Source organism: Larimichthys crocea, chromosome III (assembly GCF_000972845.2).
Source record: "Larimichthys crocea isolate SSNF chromosome III, L_crocea_2.0, whole genome shotgun sequence".
NCBI classification, from domain to species: Eukaryota; Metazoa; Chordata; class Actinopteri; family Sciaenidae; genus Larimichthys; species Larimichthys crocea.
Genome location: NC_040013.1, coordinates 41,972,108 through 41,987,958, shown reverse-complemented (window position 1 = coordinate 41,987,958; position 15,851 = coordinate 41,972,108). Strand labels below are relative to the sequence as shown.

General features: G+C 38.7%; 1 protein-coding gene across 1 annotated transcript in view; it reads right to left on the bottom strand.

Annotated features, from left to right (window-relative positions):
• The window catches only part of fras1 (Fraser extracellular matrix complex subunit 1), a 198,245-nt gene that overhangs the window by 124,013 nt on the left and 58,381 nt on the right, over nt 1-15,851 (bottom strand). The window contains exons 3-9 of the mRNA XM_019272470.2: nt 13,430-13,537; nt 9,964-10,056; nt 8,403-8,562; nt 7,057-7,190; nt 5,850-5,933; nt 3,846-3,947; nt 755-946 (exon numbers count right to left, since the gene is read on the bottom strand). Coding sequence (XP_019128015.2) covers nt 755-946; nt 3,846-3,947; nt 5,850-5,933; nt 7,057-7,190; nt 8,403-8,562; nt 9,964-10,056; nt 13,430-13,537 — 873 coding nt within the window. The remainder of the gene's footprint in view (nt 1-754; nt 947-3,845; nt 3,948-5,849; nt 5,934-7,056; nt 7,191-8,402; nt 8,563-9,963; nt 10,057-13,429; nt 13,538-15,851) is intronic.

The window sequence follows — 15,851 nt, the reverse complement described above, 5'->3', positions numbered from 1 at the left end:
TGCTGCTGTACCCTGATTCCACATATATAATTGCAGTTTCATCTTGTCTTTCAATTTACCTACTATCTTAACTGAGTGAATTATCTGTGATGAGAGCAGCCAACCATATAACCTCCAGTGGTCAACCTTACACTCAATCTGGATCCTAAATACCAATGACGATAGTAAGATCAGAGCTTGTGAACTGGTAAATTTCACTGCAGCAAATTACACAGACTGTAGGGAAACTGTGAACAAAGTAAGTGTGAAACCTTCCATTATCTTTTTAGTTGCCCAGGAAATGGGATTTCTAGGTGCTGACATGTTGCGTTTTGGGGAGCCGGTGGAGCTTGTAAGAAAAGTCAGCACCATATGATTCTGAGGAGCCCTGGATCCATTGATTATGTGTATGTATTGGTGTCACTTGCTGCTAATTTACACTAGATTATGTTTTTTACTGTTGAACTCGTCATAATTATGACATAATAATGGATTACTTATGTAATAGCTATCTTACTTGAGTAGGCACAAAAAGAGTAAATAATAATTAAATAATCAGTCATTAATATTTTGCGCCACTCAGCAGTTGGTTCAGAGTCAATCGGGAATGACTCATGCAGAAAGATGAAGTAATCATTATCATTCAGAGTTATTCACTAACAACTTATTAATGATTCATTAATTATCAGTTCCATCCTCGTTTAGTAACTACTCACAATTTTGTGTCGTATATTATAAAGTGTTATGTTTGTTACATTTTTTCTTTCATGCTCACCTGCGGGCATGTAACACGACCACACTCGGCCCTCTGACAGAGAACCTGACCTCGGTCGCAGGTACAGAACTCGCAGCCTGTGCCGTTCCACATGTCTCCATTGTAACGCACAGCGTCTTCATACAAGCAGCTTCCCTTGGCAGCGGCACATTCATCACAACACTGATCGGCACGCTTCACTTTAGTCTGACCCTGAAAGGAAGCAACACAGTGTGTTTAGATTTGCAAACCAAGTTGTTAGATGAGACAAAGACAATCCAAGGAGCTTATAAAAATGCTAGTGTTTCTCCATGTGTGCATGTTTCAAGAGAGAGATAAGAGAATGGAAGTAAAGTGTGTGTGTGTTGCATTTTTTATTTATTTTTTGGCCTCTATTTGACAGAGACAGCTTGAAGAGTGACAGGAATGTGGGGAGAGAGAAAGATGGGGAATGACATGCGGGAAAGAGCCACAGGTCAGATTTGAACCCTGTGCCACTGTGGCAAGGACTGTACATGAGACGGATGCTCTACTGACTGAGCTAAACAACACCCCATGTGTGTTGCAAGTCTATCCAAATCATGTTACTATTTATTGACGAACTAGTAAGGCAGTTTTTAATTCAGCTTTTTTTCCCTTGTATCTCTTTCTTTCAGAGTGGTGGTTTGGAGTCCACTGGGATCCTCTCTTCAGTTTTTTCTGCTGTCATCAGTGGAGGAAATGGGATGTTAAAACATCATTAGCTGTGCTGAGAACTCAAAATGTTTTTACTCTAAAATCTAGTTCAAGTTTTTAAAGAATATGAAAACTTTGATTGACAGGGCAAAAGGTTTCAAAAAGGTTTCAACTGGCTTCACAGTAACAGCAGGAAGCCAGTTCTTTCCCAAAGTATTTCTTCTTTATACGTTTAATAAGACCAAATAAGGACTGAATTCTGCGCTTTTGATTAGTTTGTGTGTTTATTATTTTACAGAAATAATACATGAAGTGGCTGGTTTTTACACCATAAAACTGAAATCAGGATTAAAGCGAATTCAGCCTAAATTATTATAGATTTCCAAAAAATAAGGCTGACTTTTATCTTTACTTGAACAAACTTGTTTGTACTACCAAAGTATTTTTTATTGTTTTTATGGTGCCTTCCTCTTGTGGAGAACAAAGATCTGAAATTAACTGAACTAGAGCAATGGGGATTGTTTGTTTAGTCTCACTTCTACATGAAGTCTGGAAGATAAGACAATATTTGTTTTTTATTTTCAAGGAAATCTCATGAAAAGATCATAAACAACAATAAATGTATCCTAATAACACACATTGTTTGTCCCTGATCATTTTCCTCTGTGCCATAGAACTCTTTTCTGTCAAAAAACTATTAAAAAATACATCAATGAGCCGCACTGTTGCACTGGGTGACATTATAATGAACACACACTCACACACACACACACACACACACACACACACACACACACACACACACACACACACACACACACACACACACACACTAGTTTATTTGGAATCATTCCCACACACACAAACTCACAGAAGCACCAAATGTGGATTAATCCTCTGAAAGTCCCCAACAAATGCAATTTTATTATTACTACTCCTATTTGCTAGTAGAGAATAGAAAGTTCTGCTCCTAATCAATCAATTTTTTAGCGGCTTAAAGCTAAAATGCATTTTCCATATGTTTAAAGGATATAAACTCAGTTAGATCTTTAGTCTGCTGATCACACTGAATCTGCATTTAGCTTCTCTACTGAACTTTGGGATTAACTTCAATATGCTCCACCAGCAGTATCCTATAAACTAAGCATAACATACTACAAATGATTTAAAAAGCTCTATCACATGTAGCTTACAAAATGCCATGTCAAAGTATATTAGAAGTTGTTTAAATTCGCTTAAGTGTACAGTAATAAAAAATCCCACAGTCTGTGTGAATCTGCACTTGTTGTGTTGCAAACACAAACCAGACTAGGTTGCCTATGGGTGAAATTAGTTGCATGACATGATGTCAATTCTAATAGTTGCTAGTTCAGCAAAACTAAATACGACCAAATCCAGTCATCTTCTGTGGCTAATAGCAACATATTATCAAGAGCCTAATAAACAGCCTATAGCTGCTGTCACTGACGTCACTCACAGAAATCTACATACCTTTATCTTCTGCCCGTTTCTCCTCTTCTTCTTTTCTTTGTTTTCTAAACTGGGCACCTGATGGCTTCTTTGGTTTTTTACTTTGGTGCATGATCAAAACTTGACATCATTAACCACTGTACCTTTGCCAGTCAATCAACCGGAGTCACATGAGGTCACGTAGATGAGTGAACTGATTAATTACATGTAGGTATATGGGTCTATGTTAATTCTAGGAATGAAATACAATTTATTTGGAAACAGTTTGTGTTGTGTGGCCTGCTGCCTGGGATCAGTCTATCCCTCGCCCCCCTCCACCTTGCCTCTTCTGACACACACACAACCTGTATGAAACTCAGCAGTAAGGTGACATGACAATGAGGGTGCCCACTTCACTAACTTGACGTGGAAATGAGCGGTATAGTTTTTTTTTTCAGAGCGCTCGTGCACCCTCACATAGATTGCGCCCTGGGCGGTCGCAAACACCGGCCTGCGCCCCACTTTGGCTCTTCCTGTTCCTGGATCCATTTCTCAATTCATTACTGCAAAATAACCGCACCTCAACTGCACTACCACTTTGTCTATCAAATATTTTAGCCTGTTTTTGTTTTATTTGATCTTTTACTTGTCACATGTACTGAGGCTATTATGAACTTGTCCGTGCATGGCCCTTTAATGTTGTCTTGTGTGCTTGGATTGCATTTTATGGTCCTCTCTGACTTCACTAACAAGCGCTGCAGCACAGAAAATAAATCTTCAAGTGTAAATTTGCATGCAATTAACAATTAAATGTCAGCCTGTGTGTGTTCGTGTCTGTCAGACAGAGGGCAGAAGACACTTCCGCGTCTTGCATAGTTAAACGTCTGCATCCATTGGAGTCTCAGCACAGATCTGAACAAAACTGAATATCAATGAGAGTTCATGTGTATGTGTGTGTGTGTCCGTATGCGTGTGTAACACTACCCACCTTGTTACAGGTGACAGGACGACAGGTGTCTGTGTGACATTTTGACTGACCACGGTCACACACACATGTGGTGCAGGCGTTCTTCTGCCACTGCTCGCCATGCTGCCAAGATACATAGAGATACACTTAGATTTCCAAGCTACACACACACACACACACACACACACACACACACACACACACACACTGTTGGACAGTCTTACACACAGGGAATCACAGGCTGTTTGTTGGAAAACTCAGAGCTCATTAGAATCCAATGAGTGTCTTCACTGTGTAGAGAAACAGAGTGGGAATGCAAAGCCTCATACACACATTTGGCTGTCAGGAGCAGATTTAGATTTTTTCATTTTAGTGTATTTATTTGACCTGTTACAAATATTAACAAATATATCCATAATTAAATATTATTGTTTTTAACTGCTGTTATTTGTTACAGCCTTATTTCAAAACTTTGGACCACAAGCTGGATTTTGGTTTATCCAGCACTGTAACAAGTCAATAAACAGACCCAATTTTTAAAGCCCAACAGCTGACAGAAAACCAGGCTTTTTTTTAAGATAAGTATACTGTTGCCTAATCAACATTTAAATAACTATATTTCAGTGTAAAAGTGGTTTTACAAGTCACATCTAAACAATCTTTCACGTCTAGCCCAGTTTTAACCAACGTGTAGACATCTTTCAGCAAATCAGCAAATCCATGCTACCTGGGCACTACTGGGATTCAAAAAGAGCCATGTACAGTGTAACTTCTTTATAAACTTCTGCTTCCCTGGCAGAGAAAATATTGATTTAAGCACCTTCTTGTCAGACCACTAATGTAAAGTGAAGTTGTTCCACAGTGGCTTCATGCCCGATGTGTTTCAGGCCTCAAATATATAATCTCATATAGTCTAAATTTTTTTTTCAAGTCATACTCAATTTATGCAATCCTAATAACGTTTAGGGAGTCCACTATGCAGAAATATTAAAATACTCTAGGCAACATAACACATTTGTATTGCATGCAAAAAACTACATGATTTTTGCCTACAGCTGCATGGGATTAGCATAAAGTAGGCATTTTACACACATTTACAAACACAGTCCAAAAGGTACACCTACGTCATTTTTATGTGTGTTTTCAACTTTAACTGGAGCCAAACGAACAAGTTGTTATTCAGAGCTCTAACACACAAACACAAACCCACAGACTAAAGTGAACTTTTGAACATTTTCAAACCAGGCCACTCTATTAACAATTCAAACTCTGGAAGATACAGATTAGTTCATTAGAAGACAATTATCACAGAGATTATAGCCAAGTGATTGGCCAGTGATTCTGAATAGTAACATTACCACACTGACTCTAGTGATAAATGATACTTTGTCTTTTTTTGTTTGTCTCGTTTTGACAAATTACATTTTTGTCTGGGTGGAGAACTTTCTGGAGCACAAAACTGAACACACAAATCTGTGTGTACTTTTATAAAGGGTTTTTTGTGTATTGTGAGCACAGAGTCAAGGCAACACAGTTGATTCTTTTGTAATAAACAACAGATTGCTATGACAAATCCCTGACACCTCCCTGATTGCCTTAAGAAGAAATCAAACATATGAAGATGCAAGAGGAGAGGGGAGGAGAGGAGAGGAGAGGAGAGGAGAGGAGAGGAGAGGAGAGCTTGGATTTATTTCATCTCAGTATCAAAATAAACACACACACACACACACACACACACACACACACACAAACAAACACCCGCATACATATGTCTCCCTGTCATCACAAAAAAATATTCTAATAGATTGTGCAGAGAAACACAAACTGCAGTACAAAATGTGCCAGGTCACATAAGTACAGATTTATGAGCTGTCAACAGCTGCCTCTAATACACATAAACATCCCAAACACACACTCATACACATTTTATGAACATAGTAACACACACTGGCTCATCCAGGGGCTTTGTAAACACCAAACACACAAGGATTTCCACGCAAAGGTTCCCCAATAACAGGTACCTACCTGGTACTGTTTTCCAGCAGACAGACAGGGGTTGGACACACACTGAGGACAGCACTGGCCCGGCTGGATCACCAAGTTCTCATGCTGAAAAGAAAACATAGTCAGAACAGACGTGTGTTAATGTGTGTGTGTTTTTGTTTGAGACAAAGCAAAAATAAAAAAAAAGGTTGGATAGCCTATAACTATAAAAGAGAACAAAATGCAGATCCACTTTCTTCATCTGTTATATAACATAATTCTATTACATGAAGAGCTGCAGATATACACGTTGTGACAATACTGACAGCCTGACATCAGAATACAATCTCAACAAGAGTTAGATAAGGTGTACAGTGTGGTCCAAAAGTCTGAGAACACATTGAAAATCTTTAATCTTTTCACACATACACTTGGAAATAATTAGAAAGGATTTGAGGATTCAGAAACAAAGTGGAAGTACCAGAAGTCAAATTGTTATTCTGAGCAAAGATTTCTCTGCATCAAATCATAGCTAAAGGTTTTTAACTGGGCTGTTCATGGAACTCTGGATCAGTTGTATTCCGAAGCACGATCAGGAAGTCCAAGTGTGACCACACTAACAGGAGATCAATACATTTATGATTTAAGTTTAGTTCCCTGAGCAGCTTCATCGCAGATACAGAATTTGAATCAGCAAAAGTCCTGTCAAAAATAAAAGGCTGCCATCCAGTTGACTCTTGGGCAGACAGGTGACTAGCTCTGTGACTATCAAGATGATGTAAATAAGACAGCTTTGGAGAAGGTTTCAGTCTATGTGTTAAACTAGACTCATAGGATAGTGAGAAAGGACCATGTGCTTTCATTTTGGGTGGTGGTTCTCTCTTCAGTTTTGCTTCTGTGGGAGCCACACTGACCCTACACGGGTTTGTCATAATGCACCCCACTTGATTATAACATATAAAGTACCCAGAGTGATTTGGAATGAAAACAAGGGAAGAGGTGAGTCTGTTATTTCTCAGAGCAATCCAGCAGTAAAGCCAGTAGAGTAGAAAACACCATTGTCTAACACATGGTGTCTTATCCTATTCCAAGGAGATATGAGCTAGATAATCAATTGTGTATTCAATTGATTGTCTTTGTTCTCTGATTGTAGATTCCATGGCAAAAAACAAATTCATCTGAGAGGCACATACAGAGAGCCATTATCTGCCAGTGTAAACATGAATAAATATAATGTCCTGTAACTTACAGGTTTGCAGGCAACTTGTTGACACTCTGCAACTGAGCACTGGACTTCTCCATTGCTGCAGCTGCATCTGGAACAGAGGCTGGGCTTCCACTCTTCACCATCTCTGTACACAGTCCCCTGCCAAGAGCAAGATTCTGACGCACACACAGACAAACTCAGAATGAGTAAACAGTGGAAATGGGTGTCAGGTAATGAGCTGACTCTCCAAGTACTGTTTGCCCTCAATCACTGATTTAGAGTGAAGAAAAAACGCAGCCGCTAATTATCTGCTAACCGCTGGGATGTATCATAGCAGCTCCGGTAGCAGCTGTAATTTGAAAAATCATGAAATGATATTTTACTAGTGTGATGAAGCCAACAGAGACTGTTACAAATTTCCAGTAGCAGGAACATTTATCACCATTGTAACCCCGAAAGCATGAAGCATTTTACTACAGGAACAGCACTTATCTCCATTCTCAAGATTTGCTTTGGGAACATTTACATTTTCATTGCAGTTTTGCGTGGATGGATGACTCACACTTTTGGACTTTAGAATACATTTTTTTGTGTATGTATTCTCTTAGTAATTTTTTGTAAATCAATATAGTCTAACACAAAAGAAGTGATTCAGTCTCATGCTGTACCACTGCTCTAGTCGACAGCCTCCGTCTGTCTGCCCATCTGGAGTGGTTGGATAAAAATGCCAAAGAAGCCAAAAAAAAGACTATCACCAAAACCTGACCTTGTCAATCAAAGCTCACTAAAGTTGAACTCCACGCAAGGTAAAGATTTGAATCTGCTTTGCTACCAGAAGTGAAAGCTTTATTTGCACTTCACTTGAAAAAAAAAAAAAAACGTAAGACGGAAAATTCATAATTCATGTTGATTTATGTGTGTGACCGTAAATAAGAGTGCTTGGTGCATCTGGAGTTGACTCTCTTAAAAAACAAATAATAAGGGGAATGTAATATCCACTACCTGGGGTTAGTTTTCATAGCCTTATGATGTAAACTGAAACAAAAAGGTAGACTGCCTGGAGGTAGTCTGGTTCACAGGAAGTAGGTTGTGAGTATGTCTGTCATGGGACTCTCTTCTTCCACTGTCTTCCCACAATATTTTGCTCAATGCATCCTGGGCTTAGTGCTGTACAATACAACTGTGAATGGTTTATAGAAATACAAACGACCCAGCATTATTCCAACTATAACAAAATAAAAATCTGGAGATAGATCTGCCTATGTGAAGCTAGCCTGGAGATAGGAAACCAATAAAAACAGTACACAGTACAAACAAAGAGATTTGCGGTTAATAGGTAATCCAGGTGTGGTCCTTAAATGTGACAATAGGCCTGATAGCGGTCTCACCTCCATTACGGCCACACTTGGGGCAGCACTCTCCAGCTGGCGTGAACAGGCTCTGGTCGCCAGGGCAGGTGAGAGAGGGGCATGGGAGAGCGTTGCAGGATACACTCCCTCTGGAGCAAACACACACAGTGCATGACGAGGGACTCCACTGGCTGTCATGCTGTAGGAACCGGAGAAACAGACAGAGACAGATAATTACACACAGACATGCAACAAGCTGGAAAGAAAAAGAGGAATAAGCAGTGAGACAGCGAGATGAGGAAGGCTGTTTCGCTCTCTGTTTACAAGAGAACGTTGTAAACCTAAGCCTGAGTGACAGACAGGAACAGTCAGGGAAGCAGGTAGGCGAAAGATGTGTCGAAAGATGTGCCATGGGAAGAGAGGAAAAGAAACATAATAAGAGGGTGTATGTAAATGTGGATAATGAGGCATACTGTGAGAGGACACTACCTTCTTAACCTACCTTATTAATTACAGACATAAATCTCCCAAAGATCCATTTGTGAACATATATATGTTTTTTTTTTGTTGTTGTTCTTTCACTCTAAATGAGATATCAGCATGTTGATGTTGCCTGCTGTCAAAATGATAGAGGGGAGGAGCTAGCTTAGTCATTTTCAGAGGCGTCAGGTGGTGAAACTTGCAAGTAAACCTTCTTTAGCCTGCATGAAATATATCATTAGGAAGGGGTTTTAATGGAGAATTGATCTAAATGCATTTTCACCCTGGTTTCCTGTGGTAAATGATAAGCAAAAGCATTTAATGGTTTTTTTTTTTTTTCATGCAGCCATTATACTTTTTCTCTCATTAAATATTAAAAAATTACAATCTGTCAAATATATGCTAAACTAAAATTTGTTGTCATGGCGGCTCTGTTGTGGTACTGTGATATTGCACAATTTTAGCATAATGACTACTGGTAGTTTCTGGTTGAACATGCTATAAAGGCATCCAGCATCGCATCACAGAAACCATTGTCCTTCGTGACCTGGGATGTCTTCAAAAAGAGAAAAATAAGTTGCTCTCTGGGAAAGGAGCAGCAGTAGTGACAGTTTGTAACAACAGACAAACTGTCACTACTGTTCTTCAGTGAAGATGCAGTAAAGCCTTCAAAAAGGGCCATGACTCCTCTTTAAACCTCCTCTCTTGGTACTTCTGATCCGTGTTAAGTGCCACTTCACCAGGGAGGCGACACCAGTGGAATCTCCAAACGAAAGAGTCCAGCCTCTTCAGCCAGAGGCCACTCGATGGAAGACGACAAAGACAGTGATTGTTTCACTTAAAGAGAGGGAGGCGGGAAGGGGGTTGGTGACTAAACTTGAAAAGTGGTTTATGGGTTTCACCCAAAACTATTTTTGAATAACTCGAAATATTTTACGCCACACATACTAATATGTGATGATCCCAGTTCTTCCCAGGTCCAGTTTTTTCTTCTAGCTTGATGAAACAGGAAAGTACAGCCTACAGAGGCTGCATCTTTATGTGTGCATGTTAATGTTCTGTAGAATGGTTGGATGATCGGGTGAAGAGGTAAGACAGAGCCTTTGTCATTTTCACTTACTCCATAAACGACTCCCTCGTACTGGCAGGAGCCCTGGGACGAGGAGATGCACTCCGGACAGCACTTGTTGGCAGGAATCCTCAAACGCTCACCCTTTGGAAAAGACACACACACATCAATAGACACACACGTAGCAGGAAAGAAGAAATGGTGTGAGCATGAATACAAAACGTGTCGATTAGTCTGTCCATTTTCCTGAAAATTAACTGACCTGTGACACAAACAACACAACAGGATAGGCCAATATTGAAAATATGAAGACTTGATCAGGCATGTGCAGCGTGGAGAATACAGAGTAAGTGTGGTGGAGGCATTCCAGTACTTATTACAAAACAGATTTAACATGCAGCCCTTTAGCTGCGCTGCCTACACAGCCTAATTGAGGCCGAATGTGTAATAGAAACCAAAGGGGAAAGCGGAGAGGTAAAGCCATGGACTAGTTTAGGTGTCGTTTATTTGCAAATACAAATGATATGGAATGGAGAAAGAAGGAGGGAGGGAATACAATTTGTGTAAGGTGAGAGAAAACAACCCTCAATGAGTGTCAGAGAATGTCTTGTGTCAATTGAAAAGGAGAAAAAAACTGAATACATGTGCAAGAGAAGACAAATTACTTGTGAACAGGCGGTGGAATGGCAAGTAAATGCATAAATAACAATGGTATGGGAAATAAAATAGATGGAAAGTGAGCCGTACAGCAGGTAATACTTCACCATGAATAAACAGAGAGATGGAAGGTTTATATCTTACTCTCAGATGTTATTTACCACCTACCAGGGCAGAAAGTTTAAAACAGGAGCAAGACCAGCAGCTTAATTTTGACAGCATCTGGAAAATTTGTCTATCACAGTCACTTTCTGATAATAAATTAAACACTAATAATCCATATATCTGTGTTTTCATGTATTTAGCCTCTTGTTCTGGTGTCTTTATTTACCCTTTCATTTTTTTCAGTCTGTATGCTGTCTCAAATTCAATCACCAAAATCTGGCTGTAGTACAAGAATTTGATCCAATTTCACATTTTATTGCTACAAACAAAGAGAGATGGGTCAGACTCAGGGAGTTCATTTATCACTGGAGTGCTTCAGTCTTACAGTTGTAAGACTCCAGGTTGTCTACTCTTGCACTTCGGTTTCACCATCATGGTGAGATCCAGAATCATGCACCTTAAGTCTTCCTTTATATATATATATACACATGTATTTATGGTATTCATCGTGTCAATTTTTATGTTTATTGTCAATGCAGTTTTCAATTTCCTTTTTTAATATATATGACACTAAATATTATTCCTGCTGATGATTTCTTGTTTTGAACAAGCAATAAAATTCCACTAATGAAAGGCTTGGATGCTCAAACAAGTCACCTATGACGGCACCCACCTGTCAATTAAAACGGCCGCACTCATACATATGCACAACTTAAAGCTAGAGTTACAAAAAAAATCACACCTAATATAGTATTATGAACAGGGAAATCAAGTATAGCGCCACTGTTTTTTGTACCAGGCTGTAAACATTAGCTGTGAAGTTGGACATGTTCTGTAGCCAGCCTGAAGTGGCCATTTGAGGAACTGCAAGTTTTTTTGGCATGTCTGCACTTGCTTTATTCCACAGCCTCAGCGGTTGCAGCTTGGTTGCAGCTCAAATCTGAATTTAAAACACTAACCCTCAGTGGATTTCTGGACTGTATCTTATCTGCTGTCAGCATGTGTTACTTAGAATATGCCGTTTGTTCTTTCCAGACATACATCTGGTAGATGATTAACACAGAGCATAGAACATTACAGACAAATTACTGAGATTTAGGGATGGATTTCTGAAAAGTCGATAAGGTAAGAAAACAAGAAAAAAAAAAGTAAATTTAAGCTTGTAGATAATGGCAGTGATTTCCAAAGAAAGTTGTAAAATCAGAGAGAGACAGATGACAAAAAATGTACTATTACTACTATGTACTAAAAATGTATTTATTTATTTATTTTACAACAGTGTAGGTGAGAGGGAGTCAAATCTTAGGGGCTTTTTAAATGCAAGAAGCACACGGCTTGGTGAGCATGATGATACATTTTTAATTAACATTGGATAGCTAGCCAGCAGAGTGGAATTCATTAGACATTGATTGTTGCCTTAGCTCAGGGATGGGATTGGATTTGATGCCGTCACCGCAGGCTTGACGTTTAAATCACATTTAAGAAGAACCACAGGGAGGACCAGCCAGATAGATAGAGTGAAAAAGTGTCCCTGTGAATTCAAATGAGCCAAAAAGAAAAAGGTGGGCTGGAACTTAGAGTCTCAGAATACTTGTCATTGTAGTTGTCATTGTGGTTAATTAAATGGTGCAATCGGCAGACTTCACTGCACAATGGTCTGTCATTTCCATTGATTTTGATTATAAGGGAAACTCACAAAGATGAGGGATTAATCGTGCCCATGGAAAAGGGATCTGTGCTTAAAGGTGAAATATTAGAGAGGGAAAAGAATACATCACAAAAAAGAACCCTGCTTATTCAAACCCAGACATTTTATTCACTTAGTGTCATGAAACGATTTTGGTTGCTGTCTAATGCCTTACTGTAGAATGTCATCGTCTCTCACGCTGTCACAATAGAAAACGTCCTTCACAACATTGAGGCTTATAGCCTAAAGAATAAATGGGTCTGCTCCACCATGTTTGTGTTTTCCTTGAGCCTCACAGGATTTTACTTTGTGAAAGCTTTTGTTTCAGCTTCTTGAATTTCTACTTCCTTCCTGGAGACGATGTTGTTTTAAACAATTAAATTATTTTATTTGTTCTGTGCTGTTTGCATGGCAGCTAAAAGAAGAGATAAGTAGAAAGGTAAGCAAGATACGTTTCCTGATAAGTTTACTTATCTGCCACACTGGCAGCTGAGTAACAATATTTGTAGTTATAGCTTAGTTAAATAGCTAACTAAACCTTTAAGTTAAGTTAGTGTTAGGTTTAAGCCAACGTAAGCCATACAAGACAAATAAAAAAGCAAGATAACAAAGAATTGTAATTAAAATATAACATATAATATAGTTCTCAACTGATTGATACATTTTATTCCTCTCTGTCACAGAGCTCCATATTTATTCAAGAACCTTTAACAACACATCAATGTTGATTGATGATTTTTGTTTACTACAATGAGTTAATAGCCCTGCTGTTTTTTGACAAGATAAAACTAAAGTAAAGTGGGATAAATATATTATAGTTAATCCTATTTTTGAGATTCATATGCTCAATAAGACCCAGTGGGCTTGGGGCCAAGTTCCACAGACATTGTTGGGAAGTTGTACTGACACAATGTTGGTTTGAGGATAAATATAGAATAACACCAACTTCATCCTTTTAAAAAATAGATATCCTGTTGCCCTTGGTTTGAATTGTCTTCTACAGTTTTTTTTTATTCTAAAATACTGTAGACCTAAAAAAAAAACAAGTTCTCCTTTAAAATGTCTTACCTTCTGGAAGTCACACTGTGGGTTGGGGCAGTGGATGGGCCTGCAGATGGCCACATCACTGTAGCAGGTACACTCCTGACACAACTGCGGTCTCCATGAAGCGTTGTTCTGTCAAAACAAAACAAAAACAGACATGAAACACAACTGAGAGCAGACTTGATTCATCACTGCAAAATGCAAAATCACCGTCTTATGCTCCATTATCATATCTAAGCACACCCACATGTCATCTTTACGCTGACAGCCGGGACAGACGACATTAAACATATCAGCCCCTCTGTGCATATTAATGTGACTGGTGAAAAAAAGGCCTGCATTTTACCTGTCTGAAAGGCTGCAGCATTTTGAAGGAAGAAAATGTTATTTGTTTCTCACAAGGAGCTGCTTGAGTCTACAAGAGTCTTCTCTACAAAAGAAAACCCTCTGCTGACACCAATGACGCAGTTGTGAATGTCACACTCATAATCGTGCCGACACATAAAATAACAGAAAAACTGAATTTAAGAAGCTTTAGATGTATATAAATTTGTGTCATATTCAAGGAAATCAGAACTGTTTCCATTCATTGCAGCAGTTTGTTTTAGAGACTCTATGAAGTCCATGATAAGCAGAGTAAGGTTCTACTGCTCCAGCTTAAAAAAAGGTGAGCACCCCCATAAGAAAACCATTTCACAGTTTCAACTCTTTTCATTCTCTATACTTACGGCTGTAAAACACTGAAGGATTTCTGATGCAGGTAGACTGAAACTAATTCAGTGTTGATTAAAAGCCTTGAGCAACATGGCCAACAACACACTGAGATAGGTCAAAAAAGGCAGAACGGCTCGAAATCACTTCTACCAGTTGGCTGCACCTCTTAGCATGCCTGCTATTTGTCAATAGCTCATAACACCGAGCTGACAATGTCTTATGGCTACCTTTAAGCTAAAATTAAATCAATATTCCAGTGCCTGCATACGCTTAGATATATCATTTTACGGTCTATAAATCCGATTTAGCCAGATGATTAATAACTGACTCATGACGGGAATATCCATTGGCAGCTGTGGAGTGGACACTTTGTGGCGGGAGGTGCCTGTCCAATGAGGAGACTTTGCTCCATATGAGATGATAACTAAAGCAGACTTCTTAATGGACAGGAAACTTAAGCCTCAGGTAACAACTAGACCCCTAATAGTCCAATATATCCTGACACAGGGGGATGTAAGAGGGTAAGCAGTAGCAGACATTACATTGTGGCTGGATCTATCTTCAAATGTGGCTGAGCACCCTGGGGCTGAAATTGCTTTTCTTGCATGTATCAAGGAAAAATTGAATATAATTTTACCAGGAAAGCCTCAGGACTAATGGGTACAAATAGCAATTTGGCAGCAGAGAGTGTCAACCTGATGTACATTTTTTATTGGTGCACTGCAGAAACCATCCACCTTGCAACCCCTGTGGGTAAGATACAGTATAAACATTTCTTAACATTGGAAACTATTAGTAGTATTAAAAAAAACAAAATGCCACTGGCACAGAGAACACTGAGCACTCGATACCTTAACCAAGAATCTAAACCGGGACACTGACATGAATGGAATTTAAGTATGGGCTTTTTTTTTTTTTTTACATAAAACTGTGCCATTAAAATAACTTACACTTAGTACATTTAACACATCAGTCTCACATCCAAGACTACTGCCAATGGGATAATTCCAGCTTCTTTCCAATGGAGTTTCACTTATATTTAACAAATAAGAACATACATTTTTGTTTTTACTTCAGGGCTGAGTGATAAACCAAATGGCATGTTTTACAGAAGGGTCACAGTGTAAGTAAAAGTAGAGGCTTCTTTGGTTAAGAACAGATGTCTAATTAGCGGTTGTTTTACACACATCCAAGGTATGCATCCATGGTATTTTGCTCTCTGTAACTAATGCAGCGCATGGTGGTCTTACACATTATGAGGTGAAAACAACTTGTTAAGTGCAACAAGACCACAAAACACATTCCAAACTCTCACATTTAAATGCATAAAAAGAAGCCATGTATCTAACCTTAATCTGTGCTCAATCGATTGCACGCAGAGGTCTACACTAATCCTTGCATAAAAAAATCATTTAAGCTTAGAATCAGAATCAGAAACACTTTTATTCACCTGGTATGTGAACACACACAAGGAATTTGACTCCGGTTACACTTAGCATCAAACTTATATAGAGACAGATAAAAAAAACAACTAAGGACTTGACACATAAAACATACACATAAACAAGAACAAAAACAAAAGTTATGCACATGGAAAAAGGCTATATATATATATATTATATATATATATATATATATAATATATATATTATATATAGATATAAGAAATATATATATAAATATCTGTGTGTAAGCTCTTTGTACTTGACACCATTTCTGTTGGTTATGATAC